This window comes from Rhinopithecus roxellana, chromosome 20 (genome assembly GCF_007565055.1).
Source record: "Rhinopithecus roxellana isolate Shanxi Qingling chromosome 20, ASM756505v1, whole genome shotgun sequence".
Classification (NCBI taxonomy): Eukaryota; Metazoa; Chordata; class Mammalia; order Primates; family Cercopithecidae; genus Rhinopithecus; species Rhinopithecus roxellana.
In genome coordinates, this window is record NC_044568.1 from 56824016 (window position 1) to 56846347 (window position 22332).

Below are 22332 nucleotides of genomic sequence, written 5' to 3' on the forward strand. Positions count from 1 at the left end.
GAGCACAGGGAAGATAACTTGCTCGCCCTCAATCTCACAGTGAGGAGCGAGTCAAATTAGGAAGCACAGCCAGGCAGCCCGACTTCAAAGTACTTACCCTGACAATTCTACACAGCTCCAATGCACGATGGCTGTTTGCTGGATTTTTACTGAATGAAGTAATGGGTGGATGTCCCCTGAGAGGGCCAGTCTTGGGTCTTGAGTTGGTGTCACTGCATTCTTATATAAGAGCATGGGAAGCTCTTTCATCCGGGTCCCAACTGCACCCAAGGGACAGATAATGAGATAAGGGTTTTTTAAAATACGAATGGAGTCTGCCCACGGTGGCTTATGACTGTAATCCCAGCACTTTGGGAGGCTGAGGCTGGTGGATCACTTGAGGTCAGAAATCTGAGACCAGCCTGGGCAACATGGCGAGACCTTGCCTCTATAAAAAATAGAAAAATTAGCTGGTCGTGGTGGTGGTGGCAAACACCTGTGGTCCCAGCTATTTGGGAGGCTGAAGTGGGAGGATCACCTGAGTCTGGTGAGTTTGAGCTTGCAGTGAGCCATGATTGCACCACTGCACTCCAGTCTGGACGACAGAGACCCTGTCTCAAAAACAAGCAAAGAAACAAAAAACCACAAAAAAACCTAACGGTGGTAATAAATTAAACATAACAACAGATATCTGTATAAGTTTCCTAGGGCTGCCGTAACAAATGCCACAGACTGGATGACTTAAACAACAGAATTTTTTTTTTCTCACAGTTCTAGGGGCTAGAAGTCTGAGATTAAGGTATCAGGTTTTGATTGGGCATGGTGGCTCACACCGGTAATCCCAGCACTTTGGGAGGCCTAGACAGGCGGATCGCCCGAGGTCAGGAGTTCAAGACCAGCCTGGCCAACATGGTGAAATCCCATCTTTACTAAACATACAAAATTAGCCAGGCATGGTGGCACATGCCAGTAATCTCAGCTACTGGGTAGGCTGAGGCAGGAGAATTACTTGAAGTGGCAAGGCAGAGGTTGCAGTGAGCTGAGATCCCACCACTCCAGCCAGGAGTGTTCGAGACTGCAGTGAGCTATGTGTGACTGCACCACTGCACTCCAGCCTGGGCAATGGAGTAAGAATCTGTCTCAAAACAACAAAAACAAACAAACGGAAAAAAAAAAGGTATCAGGTTCTTTGGAAGATCAAGGTAGCGGGTTTGATTTCTTGCTGTGTCTTCATATAATCTTTCTCTGTGTGCACACATCCTTGCTGTCTCTTGGCGTGTCTAAATTTCCTCTTCTTTTATTTTTAAATTTTATTTATTTATTTAAGAGACAGGGTGTCACTCTGTTCCCCAGGCTGGAGTTCTGTGGTGCAATCATAGCTCACTGCGGTCTAACACTGGGGCTCAAGCGATCCTCCTGCCTCAGCCTCCTGAGTAGCTAGGACTGCAGGCACAAGCCACTGTAACCAATCAAATTTCCTCTTCTTATAAGGAGACCAGTTAAATTGGATCGGGGCCAACCTAATGGCCTCATTTTAATTTAATCATCTTTTTAACGACTCCATTCCCAAATACAGTCACATTCTGCCATATGGAGTGTTAGGGCTTCAACTTATGAATTTTACAGAACACAATTCAGCCCGTAACAATATCATTAAGTCACAATGAGTAAGGGAAGACACTTTGGCTGCAGGTAACAGAACATCTGCTGAAACTCCCTTTTAACGACCCTGTCTCCAAATACAGTCACATTTTGCCATATGGGGTGTTAGGGCTTCAATGCATGAATTTTACAGAACACAATTCAACCCGTAACAATATCATTAAGTCACAATGAGTAAGGGAAGACACTTTGGCTGTAGGTAACAGAACTTCTGCTGAAACTCTAAAGATGCTCATTTATTGCAGACATCAAGCCCTCAAGAGGTGGCGTGCTGGGTGACTCAGAAGCTCGCCTGGTAAGGGCTTCCACACTTCCAGACTCAGAAGGTTAGCTTCTCAACCTTGGCTTGTTCAGTTCTGGTTATGAATGATTGCCATCACCCTGGAAATTATGGCCTCACATAGAGATACGCAAAAGCAGGAAGATAAGGTAGGGACAGAGGAGGCGTTTTCTTTGTAGACCTCTCATTTTATGCTGGAGGGAAACTTTTCCCAGAATCCTCTGAGCAGATTTTCTCTTGTGCCTCATTGGCTGAATCAAACTGTGTCACATGACCACCCCAACCAATCCCCGGCCAAGAGGAACAGGAGCTCATTAATTGCCTTGGACGAAGCTTAATTTAATTTCCTCTGATGAACTTTAATTGCCTCCAATGAACTTTAATTTCCTCTGAGTCACCCCTGGAGTGGCATCATTGCCACCTGCATCTTGTCAAAATTCCATTAGCAAGGAAAAAGGAGGGAATGGCCTGGGGTAGGCAACTGACAGTGTCTGCTGCAGGCAGTGCATGCAACACTTGTTTTTTTGAGACAGGGTCTCACTCTATCACCCACCCAGGCTGGAGTGCAATGATGCAATCTCAACTCACTGCAGCCTCAACCTCCTACGTTCAAGTGATCCTCCTACCTCAGCCTCTTGAGTAACTGGGACAATAGGCCTGTGCCACCACTCTGGACTAATTTTTTTGTATTTTGTAGAGATGGTGTTTTGCCATATTGCCCAGGCAATTGGGCAAATGGTCCCAAACCCCTGAGCTCAAGTGATCCACTTGCCTTGGCCTCCCAAAGTGTTGAGATTACAGGCATGAGCCACTGAGCCTGGCCCATTCAACACATATTGATTGAGCACCTAGTATGTGCTGGAAATGTAGCACTGAGCAAAACAAATCTGTGCCTTTTTGGACCTGACACCTCCCACACGCCAAGCTGTGAGGGAATGGAGGTGATTAATGAGACCTAGTCTCTGCCTTTTTTGGCTCCCATGATGCTCTTTTTGTTTGGAGGCTGAGGCTGGATATATATTTCCCAAAGGGAAAGGGGTTTCATAGTGGTTTGCAGGGCTGCCTCCATGTTGAAAACCCATTGACATGAAGCAGCAGCTGCTCTGCCCCTCAAAAGCTTTGGCATTGCTCTGAATCCATGGAGGCCTGACCCTTGTGTTCTGTTGTTTTCACTAATATGGGGAGAATGGGATGAGGGGTTGGTTCCAGTAGGAGCTGTCTTGTGGCCTGCTCTCCTCCAGCCTCTGATCTGAATGCTTGCATGTGCTAGGTACTGTGCTAAGTGTTCTAGTAGCAGTCTTTCTTTTAATCCCTCCACATCCCTAGAAGGATGTCACTAGCATCTTATTTTTATAGTCTCAAAGATGTGGAGTAACTTGACGTAGGTCAACAGCTGATCAGTACATGTTCTTCCCCACAAAACTGTAATGCTTCCCACCTTTCAGAGCTGCTGGCTGTGGAAGACCTAGGAGAGCAAAGGTGAGTGTTTCATAGACAATTTCTATAATGCATTCACTGCCTTAAAACGTGACTGAAAACTGGCCAGTGCATAAGAGAACAGGGGCAATGGCAATGTAGAGGGAAATGGCACATCTTATTTAAGAGTTTTGGTTATTTATTGCTGTGTAACATCCCACTCCAAAATGTAGTGGCTTAAAACAGCAATCATTCCTACGCTCTCTAAGTTCTGCAGGTTGAGTGGGCTCAGCTGGGCGGTTCTTCTGCTTTCATTGCTCAGGGTTCCTTATATGGTTGCTGGAAGTTGACTAGGATGTTAGAGGGGCTGGGCCTTGGCCTCGCTTTCTCTCTGTGAGATCTTTCCAGCACAGTAACCAAACTTTTTATAATACATAACATCAAAAGTTTCCCAAAGGTGAATGACACAAAAGAGAGGAAGCAGAAGTTGCCAATACCTTTTAAGACTACACCAGAACTGACATAGTTTAGCTTCCACTACCTTCTATTGGTTAGAGCCAATCGCAGGGCCGGCAAAAATTCCATGAGGAGGAACCACTCAAGGCTGTGACTATAGGGTCTGGGCTATGTGGTCCCTTTGAGGCCATCTTTGGAAACTAGCTACCCCGACAATCACATTTGCATTTGGGTTTCAGTTCTTCCATTTACAAATTAAATGTCTGAACCACGTACTTAAATCTCAGACCCTCAGTTTCCTGATCTCTAAAAGGGAAATTATAACATCTGCCTCATTGAGTGGCTACAAAGTTTAAATTAAACAATGTAAAACTGTGTATGTCACAAAGTGCTTAAAATACAGTAGACATTCAGAGCATTCTTTCTCCCTTTCTTGAGAAAGACAGAAAAACTGGAATGGCCTGTCAATATAATACTCAAACATATTAATTTTGAGTTACTTGCATGCAGTTGAAAAGTAGACACCAGTACTTAGGAATGTTGGAATTTAAGTCTCCTTTAGCCTGGCTGTGAAGTCATGTACACACACAGTAAGTAATAATTAGTTGCCTAGACTAGCTGCTCAACAAGAGACACAGATAGGAAGTATCATAGGAGTTCTGAGGAAGGAAAGCTTGGTGATGCTGGGGAGGATTAGGAAAGAAGGCTTCCTGGAGGAGGGGGTACACAGCTGAGCCCTTGAGAGTGGGAAGTATTTGAATGGGGATGGAGGAGGGTGTGGCCTTTCCAGGCAGGAGGACCATTGGCCATTTATTGAGAGCTTTGTATATGATAGACCCTCTTCTAACTCTTTTACACATATGAATCCGTGTCCTTCTCACAATAATCCTGAGTTTAGGTGATTTTGCCCCATTTTAAAAATAAGGAAAGTGAGGCACAGAGAAGCTAAGAAACTTGCTCAGTATCCCTGAGCTGGGCTTTGAATCACGGTAGCCTGGCTCTAGAATCTGTATTTGCAGCCATGTTCATCTCCACTACCTGGAGCTGGTAGGTGGTTTAAGGATTGCACTGTGCAGCATTTCTAAGAATATGACCTTTATACTAGAGGCAATAGCATCCTAGGAGAAGATGTTCAATGAAGCTATTCATGTGACAGTTTAGCTGTGCTGTTCAACACAGTAGCTGCTAAGCAATTAACAATTGCTAAGTTAATTGCAATGAAGTTAAATGAAAAAGTGAGTTCCTCATTCACAGTAGCCACATTTCAAGGGCTCTGTGACCCTGTATGGTTGGTGGCTGTTATATTGGACAGTGCCGTCACAGAACATTTCCATAATCACAGAAAGTTCTTTTGGCAGTGCTGAGTTACCAGAACTGTTAAGATGGCATTTATAGGTGACCAAGGGAGGCCGAGGCAGTTATGGCTGGATGGAAAGCCAGTTGAGAGGGTGCAATGTCAGGGAAGCCCATGGCTGACAATGGTAAAAATGTAAATTAGTCCATGCATCTTCGTTCATCTGTTCTGCAAGTATGGAACACAGCATGCTTGGCAACAGAGGAAGGTATGGGACATCGTACAAGGCTGGAGGAGCATAGTGGAGAGTGGACATCACAGAAAGACTAATGTTTGCTCCAAGACCTGAAGGATTGCTAGGCATTGGCCATGTGGAGAAGACAAGAAGAGCGTTCCTACTAGCAGAAACTGCTTGTGCCCAGACTCAAGATATCACACGGGGTGGCCACTACACAAATTGCTCTGGATTGTGGGAGGGAGAGCTGTGCGTTGTGTAGGGCTATGGTGGGAGAGAAGCAAGACAGGTGAGAGCAGAAGAGAGAGGGAGGGAGGGAATAGGAAAATATCCAACAGATTGGTGGGAGTGGAGGTGCGAGTTGCTGAGAGGAAACTGGGAAGAAAATTGGAGCATAGAGGGAGAAAGTCTGCACTGCACAGAGGCTTTGGGAAGAAACACAGAGCAAGGTCTACATTGCAAGGAGGTCTGCATTGCATGGAGGCCTTTACCAACAGACCCCTCCTGGCATTGGTGTCGGGTTGGAGATCTCCTGGCTTCCTCACAAGGCACACCTGTTTGCACAAGTTGACAGTGCTGCTTCTGTAGCAATCCAGAGATGGCAGAATTGGGTTTGCTTTGGGAGGGTAGAAGGCTGGGTGGTGAATCACACACAGTCAGCCCTTGGGAGGCTCTAAATTACTCTCAGAGGAGGTAGAATGCTTTCACCTCCTCCTTTTGGGGAGAAGAAGAACATGAACTTCGGGGCTGGAGAAGGAAGGGAGTTCACATAGAGTGTGCCCCCTTCTCTGCATTTTGCACCCATCGAATCTTCTAATCCTTGCACAGGCACTGTTTGGCAGGAGCTATTATTATCCCCATCTTATGGATGAAGCAGCAGAAGCTTGGTGAGGTGAGAGATCGTGCGATATGTGGCGAGGGTGGGAGATTTGACCATGGGATCCTCTTCCTTGAGTGATTTTGGGAAGGGGCAGGGAAGAGGTGTCTCTCCTTCCCTGAGGCCACTTGTCCCACCCATAGGATGGGTGGAGCCTATAGAACAGTCATAAGGTTAAGAAATAAAAGCTGAGTTCAAAAAGTTTTCATGCTATTAAAAACACAACAGCCTTATTTTGCAATTATATATCTCCGGTTACAAAATGATTACCTAACATTAGTTAATATTAACCTTTTGGAGATAATAGTATCATATTTAAATTGCTTTGCAATTATTCAATTAAGTTCGCTTCTAAATGGTGCCTCTAATTAGCCAGGGTGATAAGTTGACCAGATAACACTGAGATCTTTGAAATCTTAGGTAGCAGAGTGCAGAGTGACAGCCAAAGTCCCCACAAAGGTGGCAGCTGCTGTCCCCACAAAGGGAAAACAGCATGGGGAACCAGACAGCCTCCGTCAGGCTCCTGGAGGCAAAACTTCATTGGGTGCAGTGGCTCACGCCTGTAATCCCAGCACTTTGGGAGGGTGAGACAGGCAGATCACCTGAGGTCAGGAGTTCGAGACCAGCCTGGAGAACATGGTGAAACCCTGTATCTACTAAAAATACAAAAATTAGCTGGGTGTAGTGGCGGGCACCTGTAATCCCAGCTACTTGGGAGGCTGAGGCAGGATAACTGCTTGAACCTGAGAGGCAGAGGTTGTAGTGAGCCAAGATCTTGCCATTGCACTCCAGCCTGGGCAACAAGAGCAAAACTCCATCTCCAACAACAATAACAACAAACAACAACAACGACAACAACAAAAAACCTTCACCACCTAACAAAAGACCACAAATTATGCCATCAATATTTAAGTAGATTCATTAATTGTGCAATTCTACAGAGCAGTTAAGACTAGTGTCATGTGGAGTATTAGAGACAGAAAACTGGAGAATCGTATCTCCTGACCTCAGTGAGTTCAAAGTCTAACAAGGAAGATGAGAAGGCAAATAACAATTATAAGTGCTATAACTTATATAGCACTAATATCCCATGCGTAGGAGGAAGAATTGATAAGATTGAAATATAGAAGGCATTGCTGATAAATAAATACATAAAAATAAATTATTCTGATGTGTGAGCTGGAAAACCAAATTTCCACCATGTATGTAATTAGGGTTCAATCAAGGATGCTTGACAAAAATTCAATTTAAAAAATAACTATTGAGGCTGGGTGCAGTGACTCACAGCTTTAATCCCAGCACTCTGTGAGGCTGAGGCAAGAGGATTGCTTGAGCCCAGGAGTTCAAGATCAGCCTGAGCAATATAGCAAGATCTCCATTTCTACAAAAACTTTAAAAAAAAAATTGGCTGGGGCTGGCTGGGCGTGGTGGCTCACACCTGTAATCCCAGCACTTTGGGAGGCCGAGGCAGGCAGATCATGAGGTCGGGAGATCAAGAACATCCTGGCTAACATGGTGAAACTCTATCTCTACTAAAACTACAAAAAATTAGCCAGGTGTGGTGGCGGGCACCTGTAGTACCAGCTACTTAGGAGACTGAGGCAGGAGAATGGCATGAACCCAGGAGGTGGAGCTTGCAGTGAGCCGAGCTCTCACCACTGCACCCCAGCCTGGGTGACAGAGTGAGACTCCGTTTCAAAAAAAAAAGAAAAAAAAATTAGCTGGGACTGGTGTGGTGGCTCACGCCTGTAGTACCAGCACTTTGGGAGGCAGAAGTGGATAGATCACTTGAGGCCAGGAGTTTGAGACCAGCCTGGCCAACATGGTGAAACCCCGCCTCTTTAAAAAATGCAAAAATTAACCAGGCATGGTGGTATGCACCTATAGTCCCAGCTACTTGGGAGGCTGAGTCAGAGAATTGCTTGAACCTGAGAGGTGGAGGATGCAGTGAGACAAGATCATGCCATTGCACTCCAGCCTGGGCAACAGAGTGAGATGGTCTCAAAAAAAAAAAAAAAATTAGCTGGGTATGGTGACACATGCCTGTAGTCGCTGCTACTTGGGAGGCGGAGGTGGGAGGATTGTTTGAGCCCAGGAGTTTGAGGCTGCAGTGAGCTATGATCACACCACTGCACTCCACGTTTGCTCTGGGCAACAGAGCAAAACCCTGTCTCAAAACGAAACAAAACAGAAAACCAAACTATCAGGTCCTGATATTTCTACCTCCTAAATAATCTTTCAGATTGGTCCGCTCTCCTCCAGCCACCAGCCACTGTCATTATTTTTAACCTCTGGGAACAGGTCTGTGAGGCCTCCCTACCTCCAGTCCCCTCCAGTCCACCTTTGCTGCTGCTACTAGGTGACCTGGCTAAAATTGGAACCTGATGATGTCATGTTCCTGTTGAAATCCAGATTAGCATAGTGCCTTTCACAGAATAGATGTTTAACAAATATTTATGGAATGAATAAGTGAGCAAAGGCATGGCATGTGGCCTCATTGTGCTGCGCAGGCATGGCATTCGTGTGCTAGGGCTGCCATCACAAAGTACTGCTGGGTCCTGGGTCCTCTGAGGTTTCGAGGGGAGGATCCTTCCTTGCCTCTTCCAGTTTCTTGTGGCTGCCACTCTTGACTTGGAGCCATGTCCCTTGCTTATCACTCCAACCTTTGTCTCCATCTTCACATAACATCCCCCGCTGCCCCCTGTTCTCTGTGTCGATTTCCCTCTTCCTGTAAGGACACCAGACAGTGCCTTAGGGCCCACCCTAATGCACTCATCTTAACTTTGTTGTTTCTGCAAAGACCCTATTTCCAAATGAAGTCACATTCGAAGGTGCCAGGGATTAGGACTTTAATGTGTCTTTTTGAGATTAATGTTAAACCAATTGTCATCAAGCAACATACTTTTAAAATGGGAACAGAAAAGGCTAGAGGTGAATTTATTTTTACAGCCAAGTTCTTATCGTTTCTCTTGTACTCTATATGACTTGCTTTTTTTTTTTTTTTTTTTTTTTGAGGCGGAGTCTCGCTCTGTCGCCGGGGCTGGAGTACTGTAGCCGGATCTCGGCTCACTGCAAGCTCCGCCTCCCGGGTTCACGCCATTCTCCTGCCTCAGCCTCCCGAGTAGCTGGGACTACAGGCGCCTGCCACCTCGCCCGGCTAGTTTTTGCATTTTTTAGTAGAGACGGGGTTTCACCGTGTTCACCAGGATGGTCTCGATCTCCTGACCTCGTGATCCGCCCGTCTCGGCCTCCCAAAGTGCTGGGATTACAGGCTTGAGCCACCGCGCCCGGCCTGACTTGCTTTTTTTTTTTTAAAGCTTGCTGTCACCTTTAAATGGTACTAAAATGGAAGTACATTAAACTGCTATTAGGGCACAGAAGACGTGGTAATTAACTACAGTAGGACACGAGAAACCTTCAGAGAATGGGTTGGGCTGCGGGCGGTGGCTCACGATTGTAATCCCAACACCTTGGGAGGCTGAGGCAGGCGGATCGCTTGAGGTCAGGAGTTCAAGACCAGCCTGGCCAACATGGCAAAAGCTCATCTTTACTACAAATACAAAAATTAGCTGGGTATGGTGTCGCAGGCCTGTAATCCCAGCTACTCCGGAGGCTGAGGCAGGAGAATCACTTGAATCCGAAAGGCGGTGGCTGCAGTGGGCCAAGATTGTGCCGTTGCACTCCAGCCTGGGTGACAGAGCAAGACTGTCTCAAAAAAAAAAAAAAAGAGAGAAGAGACTGACAATTGAGCAATTCTAGAAAAAGGGCGGAAGTGTATAAGCAAGTGTACAAAAGAAAGCACTCCCAATACGGGGAACAGCATGTGTGAGAGTGTGGTGGTGTGACCAGGCACAGAGGGCCGCTCGGTGGAAAATACCTGGGGTGGTTGTAGCTTCTGTTGGTTCTGGGGCACTGAAATAAAGCTTTGGATGGCAGGGTGCGGTGGCTCACACCTGTAATCCCAGCACTTTGGGAGGCCGAGGCAGGCAGATCACTTGAGGCTGGGAGTTTGAGACCAGCCTGGCCAACATGGTGAAACCCCATCTCTATTAAAAATACAAAAATTAGCTGGGCTTCGTGGCCCACACTTGTAATCCTACCTACTCAAGGGGCTGAGGCATGAGAATCACTTGAACCCAGGAGGCGGAGGTTGCAGTGAGCCAAGATCACGCCACTGCACTCCAGCCTGGGCAATAGAGCGAGACTCCGTCTCAAAATATATATGTATATATATATATATATAGGGTTTTGGCATTCTGGACCTCTCCCTGAGACAATCATTCTACCTGCTCTCCCCCAAACTCCAACCTCTACCTCTGCCCCATTCTGTATGGCTAATCCTGCAAGATCCAGGTAACAGCCACCCTGTGAAAGCAAGCAACTAACATACATGAAATAACTTAACTGTACATCTTAAAATAAAAGGGTGTAATTGGATTGTTTCTAATTCACATGATAAATGCTTGGGATGGATACACCATTCTCTGTGATGTGCTTATTTCACATTACATGCCCTATCAAAACATCTCATGTACCCCAGAAATATACACACCTACTATGTACCCACAAAAATTAAAAATTAAAATAAATGAAGAAATATACGTGAGCTAACCTGTAGGGTTCATCTACACACGTTTTGAAAAATCAAAAGAAGGGCCAGGTGTGGTGCCTCACCCCTGGAATCCCAGTGCTGGGAGGATCGCTTGAGCCCAGGAGTTTGAAACCAGCCCAGGCAACACAGTGAGACTCCCGTCTCTAAAAAATAAATTTTTTGAAATTAGCTCTGCGTGGTGGCACATGCCTGTAGTCCCAGCTACTCAGGAGGCTGAGGCAGGAGGGTCACTTGAGTCCAGGAGTTTGAGACTGCAGTGTGCTGTCATCATGCCACTGCCCTCCAGCTTGGGTGTGAGTGTGAGACCCCATCTCTACAAAAATAAAAACAAAATAACGTTTAAAAGTAATAAAAATAAATCAATAAATAATCAAGAGTTCATCATTTCAACGACTGGGGTTGTTATCAGTTGCTCAAAGATGGTCTCCAGGTACAGAATTGAAGCCATCAGGACAGCAGCCAGGACCCCAGGACCCCACTTGGCTGTGCGAGGGTACGTCCTGGGATTTCATCTACCAGTCTTAGTCTTCAGGAGGGATCGGTCACATGAGCAATGTAAAGATAATTACTTTGGTTTAAATAGGACATTGAGTCTACAACAAGAATCATGAAGACATTCACCCCTGTGGTCCAGCTGCCCTCGTCCTGGAAATATGTCCGTCTAGGCCTGGGTTCCCCCAGAAGTAGAATTCAATCACAAGAAGTTTATTCGGGAGGTTGTAATGGTTAATTTTACGTGTCAACTTGACTGGGCTAAGGGATTCTCTGGAGAGCTGGTAAAACAGTATGTCTGGATGTGTCTGTGAGGAAGTTCCAGAAAAGATTGGCTTTTGGATCAGTGGACTGAGAAAGGCAGACCCACCCGCCCCAGTGTGGGTGGGTATCATGGAGGACCTGAGTAGAACAAAAAATGAGCTGGGACATCTGTTTCTCCTGCCTTTGGACATCAGAGCTCCTGGTTCCGGGGCCTTGAGACTTGGAGGGGGAGTTAGATCAGTGGCTTTTTCGGTTCTCCAGGTTGCAGACAGGAGATTGTTGGATCATAATCACGTGAGCCAATTCCCATCAAAAATCTCCTCATCTATCTATCTATCTATCTATCTATCTATCTATCTATCTATCTATCAATCATCTACTTTTTAAATTGCTTTTTGTTGTTTATTGTTTTAATTTTTTCTTTTATTACTATATATCTATCTTTTTTCTTTTGGTTGTTGTTATTATTGTTGTTTTTAATTAATTAATTTTTTGAGACAGAGTCTCATCTGTCACTCAGGCTGGAGTGCAATGGTGCGATCTTGGCTCACTGCAGTGAAGGGATGGGCTGCCCCTCCACACCTGTGGGCGTTTCTTATCTGGTGGAACGAGAGACTTGAGAAAAGAAATGAGACACAGAAACGAAGTATAGAGAAAGAAAAAGTTGGCCCAGGGGACCAGCGCTCAGCATGCAGAGGACCCACGCCCTACCGGTCTCTGAGTTCCCTCAGTATTTATTGATCATTATCTTTACCATCTTAGAAAAAGGGAACTGGCAGGATAATAGGATCATCATAGGGAGAAGGTCAGCAGTAAGACATGTGAGTAAAGATCTCTGTGACATAAGTTTAAGGAAAAGTGCTGTGCCTTGATATGCATATGCAAACATCTCCATAAACCTTTTTAGTGCATAAAGAGAAGCATTGCGCTAGCAAGTCCCACCTTTCGCCCTAAGGCGGTTTTCTTCTTTCTCAGTAAACAGAACATACAATCGGGTTTTACACCAAAACACCGAGATGTTCCATTGCCCAGGGACGGGCAGGAGACAGATGCTTTTCTCTATCTCAACTGCCAAAAGGCCTTCTTTCCTCTTATACTACTCCTCCTCAGCACAGACCCTTCACGGGTGTCAGGCTGCAGGACGATCAGGTCTTTCCCTTCCCACGAGGCCATATTTCAGACTATCACATGGGGAGAAACCTTGGACAATACCTAGCTTTCCTAGGCAGAGGTCCCTCCGACGTTTGGCAGTGTACCTGTCCCTGGGTGCTTGAGATTAAGGGAATGGTGATGACTTTTCACAAGCATACTGCCTTCAGGCACTTGTTTAACAAAGCACACCCTGCACAGCCCAAAATCTGTTAAACCTTGAGTCACCCACAGCACATGTCTCTTGCAAGGACAAGGTTGGGAGTAGGGTCACAGATTAACAGTGAAAGAGATCAAATGAAAAAAACTAAAAGGCAGAAATGAAGTCCACAGGCAAACAGCCCAGGCGGCACCCTGAGCCTAGTTAAAGATCGACCCCGGACCTAACCGATTAGGTTATCTATAGACTCCAGACATTGTAAGGACAAACGTTGTGAAAGTCTCTGTCCTGCTCTAATTACCGGTGTCTGCCACATATCTTAGTCCTGGGCCCAGTACAAACACAATCCTCTATTTTGCCCCAACTTCCTGAGCCCAACACAAACACATCCCCCCCCCCACACACATCTCAGAAACACCACCTAGAGAGTCCCTGATAAGGTCACAACCATTTGTAGTTTTACTAAATGCGTGGGAACAAATAGAAAACTGTTAATTGTATAACTTAAAATATTAACCAATTACCAGTTGTGATGCTGCAACCAAAAGAATTCCTTTGTACTTCTGTAACCTTACATATCCTGTATGCATCGGGCTATAAAAAGCGGGCACATGCATCATTCGGGGCCCTCTTGTATGTTGTAGAACGGAGGGACCAAGTTCGAACTTGCATTAAAGATCCTTGCCGCTTGGCTTTGACTCTGGACTCTGGTGGTCTTCTTCGGGGAACAAACGGTCTGGGCATAACACTGGGATTACAGGGGCGCACAGCCACACCCAACTAATTTTTTTATTTTTAGTAGAGAAAGGATTTCGCTCTGTAGACCAGGATGGTCTTGAACTCCTGGTCTCAAGTGATCCACCTGACTCGGCCTCCCAAAGTACTGGGGTTACAGGTGTGAGCCACTGTGCCTGGCCCGGTTATTTTTTTTTTCTCCCTCCCCTCCCCTCGCCTCCCCTCTCCTCCCCTCCCCTCCCTTCCCTTCCCTTCCCTTCCCTTCCCTTCCCTTCCCTTCCCTTCCCTTCCTTTCCTATTATAGTATCCATCTATCTGTTCATCTATGTGTCTGTCTGCGTATCTATGCATCTATCTATCTAGCTGTGTCTATTGATCTATCTGTCTCCTGTTGATCCTGTCTCTCTGGAGAAACCTAAGATTTGAACCTAGGAAATAATAGCAGGAGAATGGAGACGTAAGACAAGGGAGGAGAGAAGATGTTAACAATACATTCTCAAGCCTATCACCATCATGAGCAACTGAAACTCAGTCTGGCTGGGGGTCTCCTGGAGCCGGTGGGAACACACTTCAGAGTTATCTTCAGGAGTCGGGGTATTGATTCACCAATTCTGCTCAGTCAAGGTTGAGAGTTTCTCCTGAGAGGTGCTAAATTCCAGGCACTTCCATCCTGTCCCACATATGCAGAGGGAGGCAGAGCCACAGGTGCCTGCATGGCAGGTTTGTGGGTTAGGCAGGTTTGTGGGTTAGGGTGAGCACTGACAGTGTCTGCTACAGTCCTCAAAAGATGCCTCAGCCCAGGCTAAAGCATGCGTGCAAGAAGATGTTCAAAGTTGTGTTGACTAGAATAGCAAAACCAAACAAATGAGAAACAGATGACTAAAACCCACACGTGTCCAGCAAGATGGGAATGATTTAGCAATGTCCAGTCAGTAAAAGGAGGCTCTGCCACCACCGTGTCAATTTCAAAGCCCATTAGCAACATGGAAAAGCCTTCCTGTCTAATGCTAAGCAGGAAATGCTTATGAACTAATCACAGACACTACAGTTGTGCCTGGGAAAACACCTGTCTTCAAGGGAACAAGGTGTACGAAGGAACCCTGAAGAAATAAAAATGTGTTGGGGTAATGGAACCATGAGAATTCTTCTGTGATGTCCTCTTTATGATCTAAGGGAGAACCAAGATTAAATATGATTGATAAGGCTGCCAATTCCTACAGAGAAATATACTCCCCTTCTCCTGCCAGGGCTTCCCGGATTCCCTCCCAGATAGACTCCTTGAGGCCGTGCATGATGGCTCACACCTGTAATCCCAGCACTTTGGGAGATGGAGGCGGGCAGATCATTTGAGGCCGGGAGTTCAAGACCGGCCTAGTTAACGTGGTGAAACTCCATCTCTACTAAAAATACGAAAATTAGCCGGACGTGGTGGCGTGTGCCTATAATCCCAGCTACTCAGGAGGTTAAGGCAGGATAATTGCTTGAACCCAGGAGACGGAGGCTGTAATGAGCCAAGTCGGTGACACTGCAATCCAGCCTGGGTGACAGAGTGAGACTCTGTCTCAAAAAGAAAGAAACAAAACCCCAAAACATATACATAACATAACATATACATAATACATATACATATACATATACATATACATACACATATACATAACATATACATACACATAACATATACATATACATAAACATAATACATATACATATACATAACATATACATATACATAAACATAAACATTACATATACATATACATAACATACACATAAACATAATGCATATACATAACATATACATATACATAAACATAACACATATACATATACATAAACATAACATATACATATACATATATATAATACATATACATATACATAACATATACATATACATAATACATATACATAACATATACATATACATATACATATACATAACACAAACATATACATATACATATACATATACATATACATAACACAAACATACATATACATATACATAACACAAACATATACATATACATATACATAACACAAACATATACATAAACATAATACATATACATATACATAACATATACATATACATAATACATATACATAACATATACATATACATATACATATACATATACATATACATAACACAAACATATACATATACATATACATAACACAAACATACATATACATAACACAAACATATACATAAACATAATACATATACATATACATAACATATACATATACATAAACACAATACATATACATATACATAACATATACATATACATATACCTATACATGTACATATACATAAACAACACATATACATATACATATCATATACATATACATAAACATAATACATATACATATACATAACATATACATATACATAAACATAACACATATACATATACATATACATAACATACACATAAACATAATGCATATACATAACATATACATATACATAAACATAACACATATACATATACATATACATATACATAACACAAACATACATATACATATACATAACACAAACATATACATATACATATACATAACACAAACATATACATAAACATAATACATATACATATACATAACATATACATATACATAATACATAACATATACATATACATATACATATACATACATATACATATACATAACACAAACATATACATATACATATACATAACACAAACATACATATACATAACACAAACATATACATATACATATACATAACACAAACATACATATACATAACACAAACATATACATAAACATAATACATATACATATACATAACATATACATATACATAAACACAATACATATACATATACATAACATATACATATACATATACCTATACATGTACATATACATAAACAACACATATACATATACATAACACAAACATATACATAAACATAATACATATACATATACATAACATATACATATACATAAACATAATACATATACATATACATAACATATACATAAACATAAGACATATACATAATACCTATACATATACATATACATAAACATAATACATATACATATACATAAACATAATACATATACATATACATATACATAATACATATACATATACATAAACATAATACATATACATATACATAATACATATAAATAAACATTACATATACATATACATAAACATATACATAAACATAATAACATATACATATACATAACATAAACATATACATAAACATATGCTTGCTCTTAATCTTGCTCTCAGTTGGCTTCTGAGGGACCCAAAGTAAGATGGGACTCTTCCCCAGATGGGAATGTCTGGGCCGCAAGGCATAACTATCTTTATGGTTCTTTTTATGGACTCAATGCCTTATTTTTATTTTTTTATTTTTTGACCCGGAGTTTCGCTCTTGTTGCCCAGGCTGGAGTGCAATGGTACGATTTTGGCTTACTGCAACCTCCGCCTCCCAGTTCAAGCAATTCTCCTGCCTCAGCCTTCCGAGTAGCTGGGATTACAGGCGTCCGCCACCATGCCTGGCTAATTTTGTGTTTTTAGTAGAGATGGGGTTTCTCCACCTTGGTCAGGCTGAGTCTCAAACTCCTCACCTCAGGTGATCCGCCCGCCTCGGCCTCCCAAAGTGCTGGGATTACAGGCATAAGCCACCGTGCCCGGCCTCAATGCCTTATTTAAACCAAACTTGCTGTCTTTCTGTTTTCATGTTGTTGATCCCACTTGGAGGCTCAGGCAGCTGGATCAGATCATTGGAAATATGCTCACAGGGTCCAGCCATGTCCTGACTACTTTCAGTGGAGCTTCATGCACACAGAGGTTAAGGGACATTGGGAGCTGACATCAACAAGAACACTTGCCCGGGAGCCTGCAGTTTATCAGAATGTAAAGAATGTGAACATGGAATTTAGCCTGCAGATTTGCATTTGTTATCAAATGTCCCCAAGCAAGTTCCATTAGGAACATAAATTAAGCCTTTACCCTTTACATTATCACTGCGTGTGACTTTCCACATAGTTTTCGAAGGAAAGTTATTAGAAGGTTGACCTCTAGAGATAACAGGCCTGTTCTGCTCAGCCTGTGTTCCAGCCTGACTCAGCAACGATCCTGCATCCTATCCCGGGCTCTAGCCCTTCCCCATTATCTGTCTGGCAGATCACTCCAGAAGGATTGCGTGGTTTCTAGGAAAATGACAGAGGCAACAGGGTAATCTCCAGGGACCTGGGAGATAGCGCCAGGTTGGCAAATGTTTCTTGAGTCTTATTATGAGCCAGACGTGGGATAGACAGAGATTAAGAGATGTCCCTTCTCTAAGAAATTCACAGAGTAAAACAACCCAAATGTCTATCAACTGATGATAGATAAAATGTGGTTTATCCATAGGATGGGATATAATTCAGCCATAAAAAGGAGTGAAGTACATGCTACAACGTGGATGAAACTTGAAAACATGATGCTAAGTAGCCAAACACAGAAGTCCACATATTGTATGACTCCATTTAGGTGAAACGTCCAGAATAGGCAAATCCATAGAGTCAGAAAATAGATTAGAGATACAAAAATTAGCCAGGCGTGCTGGCATGCACCTGTAATCTCAGCTACTTGGGAGGCTGAGGCTTGAGAATCACTTGAATCCAGGAAGTGGAGGTTGCAGTGAACCGAGATCGAGCCACTGCACTCCAGCCTGGATGACAGAGCAAGACTCTGCCTCAAAAAAAAAAAAAAAAAAAAGATCAGAGGTTAGAAGTAGTCAGGGGATAGAGGAGGGACAATGGGGAGAAAGAAATAGTGACTTATGTCAGAGCCAGTTAACAACTTAAACCCAAATATTAGACAACTGCGTTCTCTAACGTCTCTGGCTGGAGGAATGCTAGACCTGACACCTTTTCTGAACACTGCAGGGTCTCACCACTTTGCAAGGCTCCCTCTGTAACCTCAGATCACTAATTTCTTATGCAGACCACATCATCCAACTCTGGGCTTTTTTTTTTTTTCTTTTTTCTTTTTTTTGACAGAGTGTCATTCTGTCACCCAGGTTGGAGTTCAGTGGCATTATCTCGGCTCACTGCAACCTCTACCTCCCAGGTTCAAGCGATTCTTCTTCCTCAGCCTTCCTAGTAGCTGGGATCACAGGCACATGCAACCATGCCTAGTTAATTTTTTGTATTTTCAGTAGAGATGGGGTTTCGCCATGTTGGCCAGGCTGGTCTTGAACTCCAGACCTCAGGGTGATCCACCCGCCTTGGCCTCCCAGAGTGTTGGGATTATAGGTGTGACTTATCTCGCCCAGCTCTTGTATGTGTTTTTTGTTTGTTTGTTTGTTTGTGGCTGTTTTTTGTTTTTGTTTTTGTTTTGTTTTTTTGAGATGGAGTTTCACTCTTGTTGCCCAGGCTGGAGTGCAATGGCGTGATCTCAGCTCACTGTAACCTCTGCCTCCCAGGTTCAAACAATTCTCCTGCCTCAGCTGCCCAAGCAGCTGGCATTACAGGTATGCACAACCATGCCCAACTAATTTTTTGTGTTTTGAGTAGAGACCAGTTTTCACCATGTTGGCCAGGCTGGTTTTGAACTCCTGAGCTTAAGTGATCCACCCGCCTGGGCCTCCCAAAGTGCTGGGATCGCAGGTGTGAGCCACTGCGCCCAGCCTCTTGAATGATTTTTATGAGCTACATTATACACATACAAATAAATTTTAGATATGTTTTCATGCAAATGGGATTGAACTATATGCAATATCTCATACTTTGCTTTTAATATTAACAAAAATCTCTCCAGGTGCAGTGGCTCACGCCTGTAATCCTAGCACTTTGGGAGGCCGAGGTGGGTGGATTGCCTTAGTTCAGGAGTTCAAGGCCATCCTGGGCAACTTGGTGAAACCCCATCCCTACTAAAATACAAAAAATTAGCAGGGCGTGGTGGTGCGCATCTGTCGTCCCAGCTACCCGGGAGGCTGAGGCACGAGAATTGCTTGAACCCAGGAGGCAGAGGTTGCAGTGAGCCGAGATGGCGCTATTGTACTCCAGCCCGGGCAACAGAGCAAGATCTCTGTCTCAAAACAAAGAAACAAAAATCTTAGGGGTCCTTCCAAATTTGTAGAGGAAGAATTTGTTCATTTTGAAAGTGGTTATATATGATAGACCATGTTTTGTGAACCCATTTCCTATCAATGGACATCTAGATTGTTTCCAATTTTTCCTTTTTAATAAATTCTGTCAAGAATAACCTTATTCATATGACATTTCACACATGTATGAATTTACCTGTTGGTATAATTCCTAGATGGGCAACTGCTACATTATAGAGTTTGTGCTTTTAAATTTTTTGTAGATATTATCACATTGCCCACAATAGAGATTGTACCAATTTACCATCAGCAAGCGGAGACAAAGCCTGTTTCCCCACATTTGGGGAGATGTGTTTGGAAATACTGTCGGAGGCCAGACCATACTAAGCCTTGTATACAAAGTTAAGAAATTTGAACTTGATCCATGGAAACCCACGGGAGGGTGTAAGTAGTGGCTAAGGATGGTCAGTTCTGAGCTTTGAGTGAAAGCTGATTTTCGTGATGACATCCAATAAATTTTTAGGGGATTTTTATTCTCTGGAAGGCATGCATGATGAATAGTGTAATGAATCAGGGAGGGGACCAGATATCCATTAGGGTTTCAGCCATGCTGGGGAGAGAATGGGGATCATTTGGGCACAGCTGCCAGTCGGCACAATGGGCTTGAATATAAAAGCAACTTGGTTTCTTTACCATCTTCCTGCCTTCCTGCCATTCTCTAACCTTCCTGCCATTTTTCTTTTATCACACGCTTCCCACATGCTGATGGCTTTGCACGAAACATACAGCTTTCAGGGTAATGACATAAAACCAACAGCAAGGACTTTTTATCCACCGCTAACAGTTGACTGAAAGATAAGCAGACAGGTGATATAGCAACTTTATCTTTCCCGAGAAGACCATTTGACAAATTAATAGGCATTGGAGCAGGCATTGAACAAAGAGCTGGGTGACGCAAAAATGCAGACACTGTCAAGCTGAGCCTTTTGTTTCTTCAACAAAAGGTAGCTGCCATTATTTGATGCACAGACAGAAGGGAAGATGGATGATGGGTGGATGTGAGGGCACCCGCATATGAAAGTCCCAAGAGTGAGCTCCATCCAGAGGCCCCAGCAGTGGTTCAAGCATGAGTGCAGTGGGCTTGGTACTCCTGGTGCTTGCTTGGAGGCTTAGGGCCACCACTGCTAAGCTGGAGGAGGGCAGCTTTTGCTCTAAGAGCCAGGTGGCCTTCAGAGATGCTTGCTATGAATTTGTGCCAATTGAACGCACCTTCCGTGATGCCCAGAGCTGGTGCGAGGGGCAAGGAGGCCATTTGGTCTTCATTCAGGATGAAGACACCCAGCGGTTTCTGCAGAAGCACATCTCCCAGGACAGGGAATGGTGGATTGGACTCATGTGGAACTTGGCACGGAATGGAACCATGGAAGGTAGGTGCCGTGATCGCTGTGTTTTATGAGAAACTTGTGCTTGCAATTCTTGCCATCACTTTTCACCCAAAGCGACATGGAACAAATTAATGTGTCCTAATTCTTATGGTATGGATACCCTTCCCTTTGGTTGTATTGTGGATTAAATAAAACAATTCATGTCTAATGCCACCTAGCACAGAATCTGGCACATCACTGACACTCTAGAAATGCTCACTTCTTTGCCTGTTCCTAATAAAAATACTCTGACCGCTTTGGTTCTTGCTAGAGTAGTGCCAGGCACTCTCCTGAGTGCTTCATGGTCACTATCATGTTGAATTCTTACAATAACAATGAGAAAAATGATTATGTCTCCTTTTTTTTTTTTGACAGAGTCTCTCTGTCTCCCAGGGTGGAGTGCAGTGGCGCAATCTCGGCTCACTGCAGCCTCCGCCTCCCAGGTTCAAGTGATTCTTCTGCTTCAGCCTCCCGAGTATCTGGGATTACAGGCACCTGCCACTATGCTTGGCTAATTTTTTGTATTTTTAATGGAGATGGAATTTCACCATGTTATCCAGGATGGTCTTGATCTCCTGAGCTTGTGATCCACCTGCCTCAGCCTCCTAAAGTGCTGAGATTCCAGGTGGGAGCCACTGCGCCTGGCCTTATGTCCCCATTTTACAGATGAGAAAACTGAGTCTCAGAAAATAATGACTAAGCTATTTTTTAGTGTCCCACCTGTCTTTCCTCACTTGCTGTGAGATTAAAGCAGACCAAGTGCTTAGCATAGTTCCATTAACAGTCTAATTTTAATGGTCCTGAAAGTCTTTGTCCTCCTTTATTCTCTGAAGGCTCCTTCCCCCAGCCAGTGCAGTCAGGTTTGTCATTCTCTATGAACGTACGGAGCCCTGTTCACAATTCCAAGGCAGCGCCTTTGGTGTGGCTTAAGCGGCTTAGTTGTCTGTCTCCTTCCTATACTATGAACCCTTCAAGGAAAAACCATACTCTGGACATTTTTGTTTTCCCAGTACCTAGACACAATTGAGAATGGAAAAGGAGGCTGGGCGCAGTGGCTCACGCCTGTAATCCCAGCACTTTGGGAGGCCGAGGCAGGTGTTCACTTGAGGTCAGGAGTTCGAGACCAGACTGGCCAACATGGTGAAACCTCATCTCTACTAAACATACAAAAATTAGCTGGGCGTGGT

At 43.8% G+C, this 22332-nt stretch overlaps 1 protein-coding gene across 2 annotated transcripts in view; it reads left to right on the forward strand.

Annotated features, from left to right (window-relative positions):
* The first annotated feature begins 20829 nt into the window (after nucleotides 1-20829).
* PKD1L2 (polycystin 1 like 2) overlaps nucleotides 20830-22332 on the forward strand; it is a 116272-nt gene continuing 114769 nt past the window's right edge. For both annotated transcript variants that reach the window (XM_010375154.2, XM_010375155.2), the window contains exon 1: nucleotides 20830-21148. In XM_010375154.2, the coding sequence (XP_010373456.2) occupies nucleotides 20848-21148 (301 nt within the window). In that variant the 5' untranslated portion in view covers nucleotides 20830-20847. The remainder of the gene's footprint in view (nucleotides 21149-22332) is intronic.